The following is a 19,818-nucleotide window of genomic DNA, read 5'->3' as shown; positions in this document are numbered from 1 at the left end:
TGTAGGAGCTGCTATAAATATATGCAAACATAGTAACTTCAGTTATAGCTTACGGCAAATCCTACGCAGTCATTGTCTGAATTTTGCTTCTATTGAAATAGCTCCTGAGAAGTTCTGCTATGCTGGAGTCCTTTTCCTACTGTGCATCTTCTGGTTTACGTGCCTTCTAGATCTCTACGCATAGATTTTAGACTTTGAGTACATTCTAGTTTACAGGTATTGCAGTGAAGACTTAAGTCAAATTTGATTCCATTGAATCTGAAGGTTTTTTGTTTGTTTGTTTTTTACTGTAGGGAATGGATTGTGATGTAAAAGGAGTATTTTAGATATTTTAAATATTGTCAAATTTGAAATCTATTCCTCATTTTATGTGAAATGCTTTGAAAACATAAAGTTTTGTTTCCAATAAAAAAAAAAAAAAAATGAAATCAGTAACTTCCAAGCCATACTTGGAAAGAGCGTTTCTTTGTTTAGAAAGTTCAGTCCAAGTTGAAACTTTAAATAAGGATGAGTGGAAATAGTGTTAAAGAACAAGGGCAATTTCAACGTTGTCCTTCTGTTGCAGCTTTTTTTAGGTGTGGGAAAGCACAGCTTGTTTGATGGGCTTAGTAACAAACAGCCTAATCAGTTGCTGGAGAACCAGACAAATTCAAGGCATTCTTGGTGTTATAAAGTCCGTAGTGACAGATGTAATTTAGTATCTTATTTTCATTAGCTTATTGATTTGATGTTTCTTCCTGAAACATACCTATCTGCTTTCCTATTGGAAAATAACCTTATCTGCAAGTAACTGTAGGAATTGATTCAGGTCCAATTTTTTTTTTTTTAAAGATGCATGTAGGAAACATGGCCATGTGAAAGAAGAGAGAGCGAATTCATCCACAAAGTATCATAACTACTGTTGGAAATACACATGCATGTAATTTTACAAAAGACTCATTTTTTGATAATAAATCTCCTTCTGGTTCCAGCAAGGATTTATGATTTAAAAAAAAAAAAAAAAAAACAAATCTTCCAAGTTGGAAGCTTGCAATCTTACATCACCTGGTTAACATCGTATTATAAGCATTGGTGTGCTTGCTTTATTCTGTACAGAAAGAAAGCCAAGTTAAGCGTGCTGCTAGACTGACTTAACATGTGGGCAGTTGGTCCGGTTCAGAATATCAGTTGTCAGACTGGGCAAATACAGAAGTCTTAGTACAGAAGTGAAACTGGAGCACAGAACACAAGCAGGGTTTAAAGTAGGAGCAAAATTCTTTGTGGAATGAAACTGAAAATTTTGGAGCAAAAATTAATTTTAAAATTTTTGAGTCAGACATTAATGTAGTTTTTGAAGGAAGGTAATTCATCCTTCTCTTTCTTCTATGAACATTTTTTCAGACTAAAAGGCAATGGTATCAGACAAATTTGTTGAAGAATTGAAGTTAAAGTGTACAACGTTTAGAGGATTCACATTTCTGTGAAACTGAATTCAGTGTTTTTGTACAAATAGTACTGGGTCTGGCTAAAGAATAGTTTCTGGCAAACATATGGACTGGAGAAATACCCAATTCTAATTGAGGAATTGCTTTTCTCATAAGGAAAAACAAGATTAGAACATGTGGATGTGTTTGTCTTAATCAACGTGATGATTTATCATCTGAAGCCGTTAGTACCAGAGCAGTCTGAAAATGCTGCTCTTCTATATTTCTACTGTCTTGTATGGTCACATATATTATGTGGTCTGCCTTTATTTAAGGGTTATGCAGAATGTGTTCTTTACACACTGCCATCAAATACAAAATGCATTTATGTGTTCCTTTTTGCATAGGTTGTTCCTAGAAAGAAAGCCTAAAAGTTTCTCTACCAACTGTTTTCTTGGCTTGCTCACATGATTTTCAATATAGTACATCTTATCTTAAACTTCTAAAATAACTCATTTCACAGATTAAGCTTTCTTGGCTTTAGTGCCTTCTTGCAAAAAGAGAAGATATTTATTGATGGTTTCTCCCTCTGCATTGTGCTTGGTAGATCTGGTACGTACGTGTCTATCTTTTACCTACATTCAGAATCATGTGTTTACTGCTGATCAATAATTAACTCATTGTTTGCCCGTAGAAGTCCTTTCGCCCTGTGCTAAACAAAGTATGCTTGCTGGACACGTTGTGCATTGATTTGTGTGTCTGAATGAGAGAGAGAGACAGACCTGTGTTAGGGCATTATTAGCAACTAATTCAGTAATTATTTTACAACTTTATACTAGCTCGCTATTAGTCACTACAGTGCAATTGTTGAAACTAATGGCTGTCTTTGGGATATGACTACTTGATAGTACTCAGACAAATGAAGTTTGTCTGTGATTTACTGAAAGCTGAAAATCACTTCATAACTCTTTTGAAGAGTTATCTGTTCTTGATTGCTCAGACTCAGCCTAGGCTATTCTGGGTGAAAAACTAGCAATACCAGTTTGTTTTAGTGGTCAATCTTTAATAGGACATCACTTCCCACTACTCTTTTAGTATGTTTTCACATGTAGTATAACAAGAACCAGCACCTGGGCGTCAGAACAGATAGTAAACTTCCCCATTTAGTGGGCTGGCTTTTAGTGTTAGAAAGTACTGTTTACACTTCTCTTCCCATTCTTTGTTTTTATTTTACATTTAAATATCAGTACATCCTGAAGGTATAGCTTAGCTTTGAGAATAACTTTGTTCATTGTGCTGCAGATTGCTTTGCCAGTATAGAACCCCCGCATTCATCAAAAAGGATAAATCAGAAGTAGCTAATTGATTATCAGCTTTGAGTCTCAGATATCAATCAAGGGTTTCTAATCAGGTTTTCTCGGTATTAATACTTGGCCTGCACTTGTTTTGTGTTTTTTATTTAATTACAGGGTAGAGTTAAGTTTTTCCTTATAGGTATGTTTCTAATACTTAAACAGATCATCAAACAGTCAAGCCAACTTAATTTGTATTTTAATTTTGTCTCATCAACCTATCCCATCAGAGTACAGCGACATCCTCAAATCTATCTATGAGAGGGAGCTTTAGGAATAGTGTTGTAAAGTCCAATGGGTAGAGACTGGACATAGACATGAATCAGTTTTCTTTTTGACAGAGAAATGTGCAGTATTTGTATATGCTTCTGTATGAATGTTTAAGAAGTAGAGACAAGCTAGCTTAAAAGTGAATGTGCTTTAGGTTTAAGAGAGTGTGATAGGCACTTCAGCACCAGCTGCTCCCCATCAGTTACAAATAGAAGGTAGGAATAATTCATTTGCATGGAGATAGTGTTGTTGTTGTTTTTCATAAAATCCAAATTATAGGCATTTTCATGCTGTCAGACTCTTAAAACACCTGCACTGAAAGAGATCCTGAATCAGGGATGAAATTGGGACCAGAGCAGAAATAAGACAAATATTACAACTTCTTATTTTAAGATTATTGAAGCAGCGTGCTAAGGATTTTGATGGGTTCTTTAATCAAATCAAGAATTACTTAGGTAAACACAGTCCAATACTATTTTATTACTAAGTTTTTCTCATCATTATGAGTGCACACATTATAGTCCAACCTAGTTTTTGCTGGATTCTGGATTTTGAATCTATTTCATACATAATGAATGTGTCGAAGTGGATAATGGGTACAAGTGATGAGCTCCATGTAGATGCAGTAAGAGGTAACTTCAGTTCAATATGCTGCCTTGAAACTGTTCCATGATGAAAACTTTCCATGCCTGTAGTCATATGCTGTACAAGTGATCATGATTGTTTTCAGGTTTAGGCATCAAACTATTCGGAAGTTTGGTAAAGGAATATGTAGCTATTAGTCTTATTTGATTTCTATTTATTTTAACTGTTTCTCTATTACTTTTAAGGCCATGCCATACCTGCTGGAATAGAGTTATCATACAAGCTGCCAATTAGGCCATTCTGCTGTTGAACAACATATCAAAACTGGACTTCGTCAGGTTTTGTTTTGAAGTACTATCACCCTTACTTTGAAGTAATATCATCCTTATTTATGTCTGGATCTGGAATGGGATTGTTTTGGGTTTGTGTTTTTAGGTTATTTTTTTTCTTGCCAACAGTAGCAAAGCATTCTTGTAAAACTGTTGTAAACTTCTATTCATGAAAAAATATAAATATTTTCCTTTTTCCAGTTATTGCAGTGCACAAGGATAAAAGCCAACAACTTTCTCCTTGCTTTGACAATTTTTTGAACACTGGCAGAAGTGGGGAGAGACCTTTGTTAGTACAGCTTACATTTGTAATTAGCCTATCAAAAGGTATTTTCCTAATAATTTCTCTTCAGATAAATTTTAACAGGTCCTTACCAAGACTAGATGAGGAGGATTCTGACTATGCACAAGTCTTCAAGCTGACCTGTTAGCTGCCACTGAGAAACCAGTTCATTATCTAGTATGAGTTTCTTGAGAATATAGCAGGAACAAAACCGAAGTTGGCAATGTTAAGAAATTGGATATGCTGTATGAGGTCACCTCAATTAGATTTGAACTTCATTTAGCTCTGCATTCAGTTCTAGTCCCCATGTCTAATCCCTCATCATTTTGCTCTCAAACTGGGAATGTTTCCACAGGTCTTAGGAGATGTTGTTGCCTATCTGGGAAATTTCCACTACGCCAAGTATGTGCCGAGTTTCTGTTTCCTGGTAAGACACAATATGTGCCCCCCTCCTTCCTAACCAAGTAAGTCAAACATCTTGTAATTGTAAGTAATCTAAGTAATTATTTCCTGCTCCTGCTGCTTCAGTAGACAATGGCCCAACCGCAGTCTGTAGCGGGGCTGAAGCAGCTTCTCTGTGGTGCATGTCTCTCAGTGAAGATGAAGTGGAGGAGGGGTGGAAAGGTAGTTTAAACAGTTTTTTTTATCTCTATTGGATCCCTGTCAGCAAGGGGAGGAGAAGGTGAAGAGCAGTGACCTGAGCGTAGTGAGCACTGTTACCCTCTTGCGTCAGGATTATTTCATTTCTGAGGGGAAGTTGGAAGCAGCAACAGCAATAAAAGCTGCAGTTTCTGCCTCGTCTTCCAGAGCAGCATCTGCAGGCATCTGTACCATGACACTCCACTGCATGCGTCTTTTTCTCTTGCTTCTTCTCGGTTCATGGTGGCCAGACTCAGGGAAGAATGTGGTGGGAGCTGCGAAGATCAGGGAGCACTACATAGCTGCTCAGACCATAATATGGACCTACAAACCAGAACCTGAGGAGAAGTCCAGGTAACAAAGTACGGGTTAGGAAGGGTAAAATTAGTTGTCTTTTGGGACTGGAAGTGTTTTGATTTTCATGGAGAATTTTAGAGCTCAGGAGAACCTCAGAGCCCAATCTGTTGGCTTCAGAGGAGCTGTGTGATCTGAACTGGAGACAAGGAAGTATCAAAAGTTTTTTGTTCATTAATTGATAGAATCATTTTTATGTTTTCAGAACACGTTTGTTGAATACATATCGGGGCTTGTTTTTCTCATCATCTGTGTTTGTCTTTTTTAAAAATGTCATTATTTTTAGATACATGGATTTTGAGCATTGCTAAGTTTAGCCATGATTTGACAAGATTATTCCTTGAAGTTTGATAGGTTTCACAAATAGGTCCTAATTTGGGTACTATCACTTTCACTTAAATCGAAGCCTGATGAACTTTGGAACTAGTTGTTGTTTCTGAGTTGTTCGGTAGTTTTTGTGAAATGTTCATCCTGCGTTCTGCTGAGCAAAGGTTGTAGGATCAAGCATTACTATACTTTAGGTGAATTTACACTAGTTTTAAAACTCTTTTTTTCATATAGCATTGCTGAATGGCCAACCTACATGCATACAGAAATCAAGCATGTAAATAACTTCTTTATATTACCACTGTTATGCTTAGAATTATACACATTGCAAGTGCAATGCTACAAATGACAGATCTTAAACAGAATTCTAAGTTAGGTCTAACTTAAGCTTGGTTCTTATACTGAGTTTACTATGGTCATAATACATAGCTTTTAGCTATGAAATGAAATGGTACAAATTACTCAGATTAATTCTTCTGTATTCTCCTACATTGAAGGGTGTATTTGGATATTACAACTTATATATATATATATATATATATATCAGTGAGTGACTTGTTTTCTTTATTTTGGTTTAGTCTGTGATTTTTTATTCTTTTTTAATGTGTATTGGATTTCTGGATGCTGCGGCAAGGACACTTACAATTCAGTTTTCAATTTTCTACATATTCCTTTTTCAAAACTAATTCAAACAAAGTTTCTGTGTTTTCTAAAACGTCTCCTTGAAAGTTTAATACAGCTTGCTGTGACCATAACATCAAACTGGCAAGACAGAAGAATACAGGTTTTAAACATAGGAATATGAAGTCAAATACCATTTAACTGGTGACCTGGTCATGTGGATTTAGTATTTAGAACTTCAATATTATCTGCACTGAATGCACCAATATAAGCATCAACTACTATTTCATTAAATGTCACATTTTGGATAGATTGTTTTCATGCAGTAGAGATTCAGTAACTGTCTCAAACCTGAGTTTGAGGTTTTTACACTGTAATTAGGTAAGAGTTTTTCATGAACAGTGCCTATTGAGATATCTCACGTATGTGTTTACAGTAGGTTACATACTGCGTGGATCTAATGAACTTTGTAGAACTTTTAGAAATATTAAAAAAAAAAAAAAAAAAAAAAAAAAAAAAAAAACACAACTGCACAAAGATACTTACTGAGGAAGGGCTAATTACTTGAATCCCAAAGGCATCTAACTTGTTCTGATTTCAACAGGAACTGAATATGTAAATACAGAGAAGAATCTGATAGTTTACTTTTTGGAGTTCTAAGTAATTGGAGAGGCTGAAAAGAGAATGGATTATTCCTGAACTATTTCCTTAATCTTACATTCATTCAGGCTAAGGACACTTAACTTCCCTTCAGCATCAGTGTTTTTATCTTTGTATAGGTTTAACGATTACCATGACTGAGTGATATTTATAAGATAGTTCAAAACAGAATGAAAATGTATTATTTGTGCATGATGTATTTGCTGATGCCATTGCTGAAGGTTATGTAACTAGACTTAGTTGCACAGCCTGAGATTTGTGAAGTGTTCCTTTTACCAATACAATGGGCATTAGTAAGTTTCCTCCTCCACCCCATAGTCTTACGTGGGTATCCTATTGAACATTGCCACATTAGCGCAGTACCAGCCAATGAAGATGGTTTGTGTTCTTCCCCTTAAGAAAGAAATGAAATTTTATCAGTGACTTCAAAGAAAACACAAGGAATTGAGGCATGGACCACTTCTGCCTGACTGCAGGTGAAAGAGTGTTCCAGAGGTATTTACAAAAGATCTTTACAAAAGCAGATCTCCCCCTTCTGGATGCTGAATGCCACTGAAGCAAGTTCACTTGATTGTCTCTGCTCAGCTTCTCTGTGCACGAGAGACCCATCAACTTCCCACTATCAAACGTGCCTTGCTTAACTGAAAGAGCATTACAAAAATAGTAAGTGGAAGTACTGTTGGATCCAGCCATTGTATGTACTAGGAAATCAGCCCATATATACGAAACTAAGTACAGATTATTCTCCCTTCAGCCCTCATTTCATCATTTTCATTCCGGAAATGTTGTGTGCTGGTTTCCTTCTGCTTGCTTCAACATTTGCTGAGAAAACAGTGTGTGGTCTACTGGGTGTGTATGTCATTTATGTAACAAGATTTGGAAGAATTGTCTGGTATCCCAGAAAGCAGATTTTTTGGCTTTCTGTGAGCTTCGTAGTTGTTTTCAGGGAACAGTTTTATGTTTGTCTCAGAGGTTATAGCTACTACAGGTGCTTGCTGTTTATGCTGTTATGCAATTATTGTGGTAAGTCTTAAAGTTTAAGCAAGGAGCTCACTAAAGAGAAATACAAGTTTTTCACAATGTTTTGTCAGATGCTTTCTAGGTAAATATGGTCAGGACGTCTTCTCTTAAATGGAGAAAACAAAGATGTCTTCATCACAGAATCAAAAGGACTATAGAAACCACAAGCAGAATCAGGGATAAACTGTGCTAGGTACTGTAATTGTACGTTTAATATATATGAAATGGCCTAGCTCAAGAATGTCATAGACAGTGGAGTAAGAGGGAGAAGGGAAAACAGTAAAAAGTGTTAGACCATGTGACTTGCCTTCAGCAAAATGTGTGTTTAAATGTAATTCCAGAATTTATTTCCTGAAATATCTGTTAAAAAGCACTGACATCTCTGAGAATCTGTCCTTCTAATCTTTTTTTACAATTCTTCTGATTTCAGATTGGTACATTCTGATCCTGTGTTTAAGAAAATTTCTTACAGAGAATATGAAGTGGATTTTAAAAAAGAAAAGCCAGCAAATAAGTCTGCAGGTAAACAGGAAAGAAAAGTTCTGAACTATTTTTGTTTGTTGGTCTTAAAGCCAGTAACCTACTAAGCAAGCTTGTTCTTGCACATTTAACCAAATAGACACAGGGGATGAGGTCTCTATCTACAGTGCACTAGGCTTTGAAAGGCCATTGAGAAGCTAGATTTTTCAGAGGCTAGGGCTCAGTACTATCTGCAAATAAATTGCATGGTACAGAGCTGTTCCCTTCATTTTCAGCATCAGGTGAAACCTGCCACACACATTTAGAATTGCATGGCACAGTCACAGCGATGACACCAATAAATTCATGTGGAATTAGCCTAAGGTCTGAGACAAAATGTGTTTCTGATAGATCACTGGAAAGGAAGAGACAAACAATGAAGTCAGATGTGAAAAATATCCCCTTGCCTTTGCTGTCCTTTACTGCTTGAAGACGCTTTAAATGGATGGAAGCAAATTCTTATGCCATACATGAGCATTGTACTTATGCAGGGTACTTATACAGTCTATCTGTGCTTCATATTAAGGAATAAAATAACTTCTAGATGGTTGAAACCATCTAGATTTCAAAGCAAATGTGAGGTTTGTGATATCAAATTGTTACAAGTCAGCCTGAAAGGTCTAGTCTATGATCTGATTCTTTCCAGAATGTGTGTTCTCCTGCACTTTCTTAAAGTGCTTTTTCTTTACAAAGGAAGAAATTTACAAAATGGTTTACAAGAAAAGACTAACAGTCCAAAGATTGCCTTAGTGATCCCTTTTAAGAAAGGATATAACCCCCTCTTAAAACCTGTTGCAGGCTATGCATAAAGAAATTGCAATATGAAACCAATTATTTACTTGGATTACATGTTTGGATCTTTTTGTCTGTGACTTATGGCATAGAGAGTGCTATGTAAATGTTTGAATGCCTTTATAAACTCTTAATCTGCCTTCCTGAGAAACTGTATGATTGAATTGTATGTGAAGGATCCCTAGAAATTCCCAGCGATCCTCAATGTGAACCTGTTGATAAATACTCTGTATCTGGAAAATAGCTTTTTCTTTGTGTTAGTTTCCAGATACACAATTTATAACGTTACTGACTGTGAACTGCATGCTTTACACCTCCCATGTCCCTTTTTATGGGTAAATGTTCATTGCAGTGATATTATATTCCTGTCTATATTTTGTGCAACTTGTACTTTAGCAGAGCTCACACTCTCTGCTGGAGAAGAACTCTTCCTTTCTCTAAACAGACTGTTTTGCTCACAGTTTCCTCTTTTCTTATCTTGAATATCTACAGGACTTCTCGGACCAACTCTGCGTGCTGAAGTCGGAGATACTTTAGTAGTTCACTTTAAGAATATGGCTGACAAGCCGGTCAGTATTCATCCCCAGGGCTTAGTTTACAATAAAAAGGCAGAAGGTAAATGCTATAAAAGATCTATGTCTTGTTCTTGTAGACTATTGCATGAAATATAGAAAGGGCCCCAGACCAATGTTTGGGGTTATGTGTAACACAAATATATGTTGATTGTAGATTAAAACTTCACACTCAGTTAGCTCCTTGTTCATCGATATAATACTAGGAATATGAGTGTCTTTTGACATATACCTTCTCCTGACCAGCTCCCCTGTCTGTGTGTCTAATACTTTTTGCTCCTCAGGAACCTGAGGAAGCAAAGGGAGTTGAAGGGCAGTGGGCTGTATTTCCCAGCAGAACCTGAACGTGCATGTTTGGATAACACTGATATAGTCCATTGGTTTTCCAGAGTACAACAGTTGAACCCCACCTGGGCAGAACTAGCTTTTTATTGCTCAACTTGATGCTATCTGGCCATTTACCTTCATCTAATAACCAAATAAAGAGTAGAACAGAATTTAATGTTAGGACAATTTAAGGGGTAGTCAGGGATATTACTTCTCAAAGAGCTCTAGCTGTGGATATTCTAGCAAGGAAGAGGGTGGCCCAGGAAAGTGTTGAGGCTAGAGTTTCTTTAGGTCTTCTGGACTTTCCTTCCTGGAGCAGGTTTTGATGAAGGAGGAGGAAGAGAAAAGAATTGTAAACTTTAAAAGCTTTTTAGAACACTGATTTGCAGAAGCAAACACTGAGAAAGCAAACAGTCCATGAATGGATTTGTACATACATGGGGATCTGACAGCTTTTGACCTTTGAATCGAGTAGGTGGTTAGCTGTGTGTGAAGCAAGTGAAACTCAGAACATTGTCTTGCTCCCTCACATACTGTTTGGAGTGAAGACCCACAAAGTTTTCAGAGACAATTCATCCCATAACTGCAAAATGATTTATTTTAGGAAATGTAAACTCATTGATGCAGTTTATGATCTTATGATCAGTCTACAAACTGACAGTTAAATGTCTGCTCTAACACAGTGAGTTGGAGTGATTGACTGTGTTTCTTGGATTGCCTTGCCCTAGGTGCTTAACCAGAGCTCTAAACTGCAGTTTTCAAATTTACTCAAGGCTTTATTTATTATATGACTGCAAAAGGAGTTTTGCCTTCATCTCATGGGGTTGGACAAAATATGTTATTGGGTGTGATAGGTAATTCAATTTGACTATCCTATTAATATGCCTTTTGCACCTAAAATTTTCATCCTCTGACTCCCCTTTGTCATACTGTATTGGGGAGGGGGGTACTGGGTAGGCGTAGATATGAGAGATCACTGATATCCAGTGCACAGAAAGTCTAAGGTCAGCAAGCCAGTGCTAGTCTGCATGATGGCTTTATTAGAGATGATTAGAAAGATGAGAAAAAGGGTAGTATTTATCCACAAATACATCCACAAAGGGTAAGTGAGCACAGACAGCTTCATGCCATGCTAACCCTGGTCAGACCATCGAAGAGCCCCACCTTTCGGCAGTGAAAAAAAAGTCCTAGAAAATTTTAGATTTGTAAGAAACAGAAGAATTGAATAGGTACTCTTCCCTGTGTTCCCCTACACAATGTGAATAGACATGAGTCATTCCTGTGTATATGGCAAAAAAGAAATCAGACTTTTGGAATTGATTGTATGAGCTTTACTTACCTCATGCTTTAATTATTCTTTATCTTCATGTGACCCTACTGACTTTTCTTGGCAGGCTCCCTGTATGATGACAGAACATCATCTGTAGAAAAACAAGATGATGCTGTGCTTCCAGGCCAGGTCTACACATACGTGTGGGAGATAACAGAAGAAGTTGGTCCAAGAGAAGCTGACCTTCCTTGTCTTACTTATGCTTATTATTCTCATGAGAATGTGGCAATGGATTTTAACTCTGGTCTGATTGGAGCACTGCTTATCTGCAGGAAAGGTAATGAAACACTTTGACTACTGTAAGGTAATGTAGGCTTATTTTTTTAATCATATTAATGTTCGAGTCAAACATGTTTTATAGGCTGCAGATGGAATGGACTTGGATCTTGACCCTTTCCTGTACAAGGAAAGGATTATACAAGGGCACTCTTCTCACTGACAGACATCTGTTCAGTTGCAGAACTTGCCTACTCATTATTACTGAACAGGAGTGTCATTAGTACTAACCATGATCCTCCCGAAGTTTTATTTATTTAATTACTTATTGAGAATTGATGCTTTTAGTATTAGAACAGAACACAATAATTAGTTGGAAGGGATCACTTAGTCCAACTGACTTAACTGCTAACTAAAAGTTACGTTATCAAGAGCATTATCCAAATGCCTCTTGAATGCTGGCAGACATGGGCATCTGCCACCTTCCTGGGAAGCTTCTGTGTTTGACCACCCTCACAGTGAATAAATTTTTCATAATGTCCAGTCTGACCTGGTGCAGCTTTGCTGGTCCTGCATGTCTGCATGGCATCAAGACTTTCTCTTTTTCCAGCTCTACCCTATCCAGCAAACTGACTTGGGGTGAGCAAGCATTTGGGAGGGGACACAGCTGACAAGCTGAACCAAATTAGCAAAAGGGATATTCCCTACCATCTAACATCATGCTGTACAATAAAAAATTGAGGTAGAGGACAAAGAAGCGGTGGGTGGAGGTGGGATTGGCTTCCAAGGTGAATTTTTCTCAGACTGACTGGCATTGGTCTGCCTGTGGGAGATGATGAGTGATTTTGTTCATTTTTTTGTTCATTTTTTGTTTGTTCATTTTTTCCTTTTTCCTTAATTTACCTTTATCTTAACCTACAAGTTCTTTTTATTCTTCTTCCTGTTCTCTCTCCCATCCTGCTGCAGGGGATGGGCAGGGAGTGAGCCAACAGCTGTGTGGGGGCTTGCCTACTGGTTGGGGTTAACTCACCACAGTCAGACACATTATGAGCATCATAGATTGTGTAATGTGGGAAGGTTAGAAAAGGGGACTTTTGAATTAACGCATTGACTGAATATTCTTTGTATGACAAGCAGATAAATTCCTCTGTTGATCTGAGAGTCCTTCTTTGCAAGAATACGGGAGTGTGTAGCCTGATAAAAATGAAAGAATTATATGAAGATAGCTGTTTCCACTGCAGGTGCTTCCTCCTAAGTAGAATAATCTGTAACCTCCCAGATTTTCAGATCCGGCAGTCCAAATAACATACATTTTAGTCTTGAATTATGTACATTTACTGAAAGTAGCAAATTGAAGTTTTTGATCTAAGCAAACTATAGAAAAAATTGATGAAATCACACCAGTTCTGTGTGGCAGTTAATTATGCCTAAAATTAATTCTGCTTATGGATAGAAATCTCACCTGCATCACAAACTCAACGTAATAGCTTCCTATAACTGATCCAATTCTGCAGTATTTGTGATTCTTTTGTACGCAGAAGTTTTTTGCTTTTTAAAGGAACTGATGATCTCATTGTGGTGCTTGAGAAGGCAGTGTTCACACTGCAGATGGCTCAGGCATCATTCTTCTCTTTGCCGTGTAATCTCAGAAGAGAAGCCAGAGTCCGATTGTGGACAGAAGGCTGTTTGATTCTCCCATTCATTAAGGTGATACCTGCAGCACATTGCCAGAGTTCTCTGAGTCAATTCATTGCATGTTTTTAATCTTCCTTTGGATATTAGAGGCTTTTGGTTCCATGGTTACCCAAACCCAAAAGCAGAAGTAAAATCACTTTATGATCATTATTAAGATCTTTGGTTCTTGGGCAGGCTCAGCCAGCACATGGTAACAGATGAAGCAAGCTCATTAAATACACAGAAATGCCATTACGTTGATGTGGAAACTACTCCACTTCTGCTTCAAATTAAGATCTGTTCTTTCTTTCTTCGTAGGAAGCCTCAATGAGGATGGGTCCCAGAAACTTTTTGACAAGGAGTATATACTCATGTTTGGTGTGTTTGATGAAAACAAGAGTTGGCAAAGATCAGCATCGCTCAAATACACAATTAATGGGTATGCTAATGGAACGTTACCAGGTACTACTCAAAGCTTGTGTGAAGAGAAATGAACATTAATGAAGACTGAATATGAATATGAAATGAATGCTGCTAGAAGGAAGTTATGCCATATTGCTGATAAGAAGAACAGGATTACTAACTTAAATAAAAAAATAAAATCTTTTTTACTCAGCTAATGGGGAAATAGTGATGCGGCTAGGCAAACTGCTGATTTTAAAGCATGTGGAACATAGTAAATGGAAAACTTCCTGTAAGTGAAAAATCGGTTGCTGTTAAATCAGATAATTAAGTGGGACCTTGAGGGTAGTAATAAGACAATTTTGTTGCTACTGTTTCCCCTTATCCTAAGGAACTACTTTCATATCTCCATCCAGTCCATCAAGCAAATGCAAATGACTGTTTAGAGTGTTTTGTTTTGTTTTAAACAAATACTGGATAGGATAGTTACTTTCACTACATTACGTCCACTACACACAGCATCATTCTTTAGCTTGGATCATTTTTTCAAACAAGGACAGCTTGATGCTCTGAAAGAGAGCTACTGGCTTTCTTCCTCTTTCATCTCACTATAAGTCAGGTTGTCACTTGCACGTAAGATTTAAATATCTACATGTATCTTCCACTGCAAGCTTCTGAATCTTCCTCTTGTTGCAATTGCTAACCACAGGTATCAGAGATTTATTTAATGTTTTGAGCAAAGATTCATTTCACACCTAGTGTGGCATGGGTAATTTGTACAATTTGCCTATATTCTGAACACTACTCTCACTTTTCTTTCAGATTTAGAGGCTTGTGCATATGACAACATTAGCTGGCATTTGATAGGAATGAGTTCCAAGCCAGAAATTTTCTCCATTCACATCAATGGCCAGGCCATGGAGCAAAGACATCACCGAATTTCTACTGTTAACCTAGTGGGAGGAGCATCAACCACAGTAAACATGACAGTGAGCGAAGAAGGAAGGTGGCTGATTTCTTCTCTTGTCCAAAAGCACCTGCAAGGCAAGGAAACATCTATTTATTAGGCAACTGTAGAGTTGTCCTCTTCTTCTTTATGACCCAAAGAGCTTCTGTTCTGCAGTGGTACAGTAACCGTGTTTCAGATGGCTGTCATTTCACTAAGAAACCAGCAGAGAACAGGGCGTTTTGTTGGAGCTGGAACTGTAAGATGAACTAAAAGGTGTTCTTACCTGCAGCTTTACTGCTGTGTGCAGATCACAGAGCAGCAGCGAATCTGAACTTGAGCTTCTAAGTTTGTGAGCTGCTCAGATGAGCAACATTATAAAATAAGTGAGGAACTGCCTGTTTCCTGAGAAACTGAGCACTTTTAGCTATGGACCACTCAATCTAAAGAAAATATTTGCTCCTTGTCATTTGAAAGTGGGTATAATTAGTGATCAAAACTCTGTTTTAAAGAATGAGAGAAATCTGTCTTATGAGAGCTGGAAGACACATATTTTGAAGGGGGGCAGGAAGGAGGAAAAGTAACTTTTTATCAGTTCAGCCTTTTTCAAAAAGGATTAGTTGAGAGAGCTTCTGTATTCAGTTTGATTCATATGGGTTCCTTAGAGGCCTCCCCATCCATATAACCTATATGGATGCAGCTTTTTTAAGCCTGAGAAGATAACAGTTGTGGACCAATGCTTGCAGGCCACCTTAGCTGAAGAGATGAGAAATGTAATTGAAACGGTAAGATTTCATAAAATGGAAAAATCACTGTGGTACTCTTTCTTTTCAACTAGCTGGAATGCATGGCTACCTCACCATAAGAGACTGTGGGGACAAAGAGGCAAAGAAGAGTCGTCTCTCCTTTAAAGAGCGTCGTATGGTCAAGAACTGGGAATATTTCATTGCTGCAGAAGAAATCACTTGGGATTATGCCCCAAATATTCCAGACACCCTTGACAGGTAAAATAATATTTTGTCAACATAATAGAGAATGTTAATACAAAATCACAGAATAATTCAGGTTGGAGAGGACCTCTGAGGGTTGTCTCACCTGAAATTGTACTCAAAGCCATGCCAACATCAGTTATTTCCATCTGCAAAATTAGACCAGGTTGCATATCATTGAGTTTTCAAGGCTGGGGACTCCTCAGCCTGGGCACCTTTTTAACCTCACAGTGAAAAAGATTCTCCAACATAATCTGTTGTTATGTAGCAGCTTGCATCCACTATTCAAATTGGATTGATCAGTTTGTCTTTTCCTTTATTTTTAAGACACTATAAAGCACAGCACTTGGACAACTTCTCGAATCTCATTGGTAAAAAGTATAAAAAGGCTATTTTTAGGCAATATACTGATGGCACCTTCACCAAACGTCTGGAAAACCCTCGTCCCAAGGAAACTGGGATCTTGGGCCCAACTATAAGAGCTCAACTCAACGACAAAGTTAAAGTAAGTAACATAAATTCAGAGATATATACTATAGCATAATTTTTCTGTTGGGCACAGTTACATGAGAACTAGTTTGATTATTTTTTGACAAATCATATAGCTAGTGTTATAAATATTGGCCTTATTAAAAGGTATAACAATGAGTGATAGTGTTTAGGTTAATTTTTTCAACATTCTGTCTATAATTTCCATGATTGTGCTTTATTTTACAAACACTATTCATTTACACTTTTTGTGAAGTATATTTTTATGTTGACAGTGGTCCACAATGAAAAAAGTTAGACCCTGTTGGACTTCTGGGGAAATTTAGACCTGAGGCTGAAATTAATTATATGCTCACTCTTTTTTTTTTTTTTTTTTCTGGCTGTTTTAGACAATGTTATGAACTTTTAATAGTTAAATGTTCTTTTATTGAGTTATCAAATGAAACTACAAAGCATCATAGGCTTGTGCTGCTGTTTTGCAATATCACATCCACTTGCCTTTTGGTTGTCGCTTAGGGATACATCACAAGGTTTCCTGGCCTTTCGTTGCTACCATGATTCTGAATCTGAATTTAGCACAGTGTTCCTTTCTTTTTTTTCCCTGATTTTATCATGAGTAGATAGGACATCTTATCTTTTCTGCTCACCTCCCCTTTGATTCCTGGAGTCTGGGAAAAGATAGACTTTTAAGTCAGACTTCTCTCATACTGAAGGTAATTAAGAATTTAAGTCAATAACTCCATGTATTTCCTGAAACAGTATGTGCCTAGAAGCTGGAAGAACAAGTGTTCTTTTTAAGTTTTCTAGAAAGTATGTGTAAGAAGCTGAATTTCACTTAATGAACTCTACAAAGCGTAGAATTAGCGAGATCCTGACAGGTACCAGCAGCCTGTAGACATTGGATTTATAATGTCAGATAATATTTAAGGTATCCCTGTGCGTTTCAGCTCTTCCAGAGCTGAAACCAGGCAAATTCTACTGTAGTTGAATCTTTTGGTTATATGTTTGGACACAGATTTGTGGGGTACTGAATTATTTTTGTCTTGTTTTGTCTATCAATACAGATTGTGTTCAAAAATAAAGCCAGTCGACCCTACAGTATTTACTTCCATGGAGTGACACTTTCAAAGAATGCAGAAGGAGCTAATTATCCTCTGGATCCCACAAGTAAGAAATTTGTGGGTCATGTTTTACATACCACTAACTGTTGCAGAGGGTCTCATTGCTTTGAAAGAGATGCTGTAGATAGGAATGCATATCTAGGAGACCTGAATTCTATGCTCTGCCTCTGCTGACCTGTTAATGTTGCTTTATAGAGAAACCAGGGTAGTATGTGCAAAGCATAAACAACTGCTCTTTTTTTGGTGTCTTGATTTTCTGTTCTTGCTTGTGATTTTAGAGAGAGCCAAATATTCCTGCTGAATTTACCTCAGAGGTAGCTTGAAATGGTATAACTACACCAATTTCATTAAAGGGTGCAACCTGACGCTGTATAAACGTCTGTCTCTAAGTTTGTATCATTATTGTTTTCCCTCTTTATTTTTTACTTAGGCAATGACACCCAGAGTAAAGGAATTCAACCAGGGAATACCTACACTTATGAATGGCAAATTGCTAAAACGGATCAACCCACTGCACGGGATGCACAGTGTATTACAAGGCTATATCATAGTGCTGTAGATATTGAGAGAGATATTGCATCTGGACTGATTGGCCCACTTCTGATCTGCAAAAGTGAAGCACTGACGCAGAAGGGTGTGCAGGTAACGTGTCTGGCAACCTTTTGGAGAGATTTTGCTTATTAATTTATCTACAGTGAAATTTGGTTTTGCTTTGATTTAGAGAAGTGTCTCGTGAAGAGCAATCAAACTAATATTTTTCTGAAGAAATGACTTGAAGATGTAGTAATCATCCACAGTTGTCTACGAATTATATTCTAATTTTCTTAGAGCAGCATTTCAACAAGAAGTCAGCCTGATTTGCGAGTCTGTTCCTAGACTTGATGCTAATTTTTCCTGCTGCTATTATGCCTTCATACTCAAGACACTCAGATCTGAGCTGGTTCTTGTCTGTCAGACCCTATTGAGTTAAATCCATTACAGTCTCAAGCATCACTAAATCTAGAGCAATGCGAAAGGATGGGAGAGTTCTGGGAGACTGATTCTCTATTTGCCATTCATTGAAATCTTGCTGGCAAAGACTGGAGCATTGCTTTGGAGAAAAAAATGTCAAAAGCTTGTGCTCAGGTCAAACCAGAAGGCTGGTCCTTTTACAAACTGCCTGGTTGCATACCACCTGTATGTAAGTAGTGCTAGTGCTCGCTCGGTGCTCCACCTCAGGCTGACTGCTGCACTGTCATACTGAAGTCCTGACCCTCTACTCCCTTTCATTGACCCCTTGAATCACACTTACCACAACTCTGTTGAAGCTGACGTTGTTTACATAGTAAATAAGATAGTAGAATTGAGTACTTTAATAAGTGCCTCTGCTCATAAAATGCAATTGTGCTCTGTTGGTTGTCTTCCAGAAAAAGGCAGATGGGGAGCAGCATGCAATGTTTGCTGTGTTTGATGAAAATAAGAGCTGGTACATAGAAGATAACATCAAGGAGTATTGCAGCAGCCCTGCCACTGTTAAAAGGGATGACCCCAAGTTCTATAACTCGAACATAATGCACAGTGAGTGGGATATCAAACTGAAGATTATGAAAGCTCATGTGAGCCTGAGCATTCAGTGATTGATTGTTCACAGATGTAGTGCAATCAGGGAATTCTGTGGCCAACACTGGGCTGTCTTTCAACCCAAAGCAAAGGCAAAAGTTATTCAATTTTGATGCAGTTCTCTGCTAATTTGGAGATGCTGTTTCCAGAGCTGGAATCTCCATCAAGGCTACTAGGGTTTCAGCCCTGTGCCAGTCTCGCTTTGAGTGTAAATATGAGTCCCATTCAGTGGACTGACATTGAAGAACAAGAGACTTTAAAAGTCTTGCTCTTTAGTTTTAATATTGGTGAGGCATTAAAATATTGAGTCAACTTTTATTTTACTTTCATTTTAGCAATAAATGGCTATGTGTCTGACAGCAGTGAAATCCTTGGATTTTGCCAAGATAACGTGGTTCAGTGGCATTTCTCCAGTGTTGGCACTCATGATGACATTGTCTCTGTTCGTCTTTCTGGGCATGCTTTCCTGTATAAAGGAAAATACGAAGATGTGTTGAACATTTTCCCAATGAGTGGAGAATCAGTCACAGTAGAAATGGACAATGTTGGTAAGTGGCAAGACTGCAGTGTTTGACAGCTCCTCTAAGATACTATTTTATTCTCTAGTCTGTAAAGATTTATTCAGATTGAAATGGTTTTCAGATAAACGTAGTGCCATAAAATCATGAATCATTCCCCAATGCTACTGATATGTATACAGTTTTGTTGGCTAAGCACATAGCATAGTGGTTGTTTGTGTTTGTTTCTTGTTTTGTTTTTGTTTTTTTCACTTCACAGTTAGAATTAGGGTTAGCAACAATTGCTTTAAGACATTTTAAGACTGTCCATGCAAACAACCCAATATCAAGTCCACTGCATAATTCCCAACTTTGATTCCCAGCTTGTCCATCCAAAGTAACCTAAAATGAGCCAAGATTGTCAAATTACACTGGTCATTACTGAACAAAGTGGCTACGTATTACCTCTAGGCTTGTGGTCGTTTAGCAGCAGTAAAGTCTG

General features: G+C 37.6%; 1 protein-coding gene across 1 annotated transcript in view; it reads left to right on the top strand.

Moving 5' to 3' along the window:
- The first annotated feature begins 4,913 nt into the window (after window positions 1-4,913).
- The window catches only part of F5 (coagulation factor V), a 31,497-nt gene continuing 16,592 nt past the window's right edge, over window positions 4,914-19,818 (top strand). Inside the window, exons 1-12 of the mRNA XM_068696504.1 lie at window positions 4,914-5,215; window positions 8,274-8,365; window positions 9,647-9,769; window positions 11,448-11,660; window positions 13,592-13,735; window positions 14,498-14,719; window positions 15,460-15,625; window positions 15,938-16,115; window positions 17,164-17,266; window positions 17,651-17,862; window positions 18,627-18,777; window positions 19,155-19,367. Coding sequence (XP_068552605.1) covers window positions 5,055-5,215; window positions 8,274-8,365; window positions 9,647-9,769; window positions 11,448-11,660; window positions 13,592-13,735; window positions 14,498-14,719; window positions 15,460-15,625; window positions 15,938-16,115; window positions 17,164-17,266; window positions 17,651-17,862; window positions 18,627-18,777; window positions 19,155-19,367 — 1,978 coding nt within the window. The 5' untranslated portion in view covers window positions 4,914-5,054. The remainder of the gene's footprint in view (window positions 5,216-8,273; window positions 8,366-9,646; window positions 9,770-11,447; window positions 11,661-13,591; window positions 13,736-14,497; window positions 14,720-15,459; window positions 15,626-15,937; window positions 16,116-17,163; window positions 17,267-17,650; window positions 17,863-18,626; window positions 18,778-19,154; window positions 19,368-19,818) is intronic.

Source organism: Anas acuta, chromosome 1, assembly GCF_963932015.1.
Source record: "Anas acuta chromosome 1, bAnaAcu1.1, whole genome shotgun sequence".
In the NCBI taxonomy this organism is placed as follows: Eukaryota; Metazoa; Chordata; class Aves; order Anseriformes; family Anatidae; genus Anas; species Anas acuta.
Note: the sequence above shows the minus strand (reverse complement) of the source record. Positions and strands in the feature narration are given on the sequence as shown.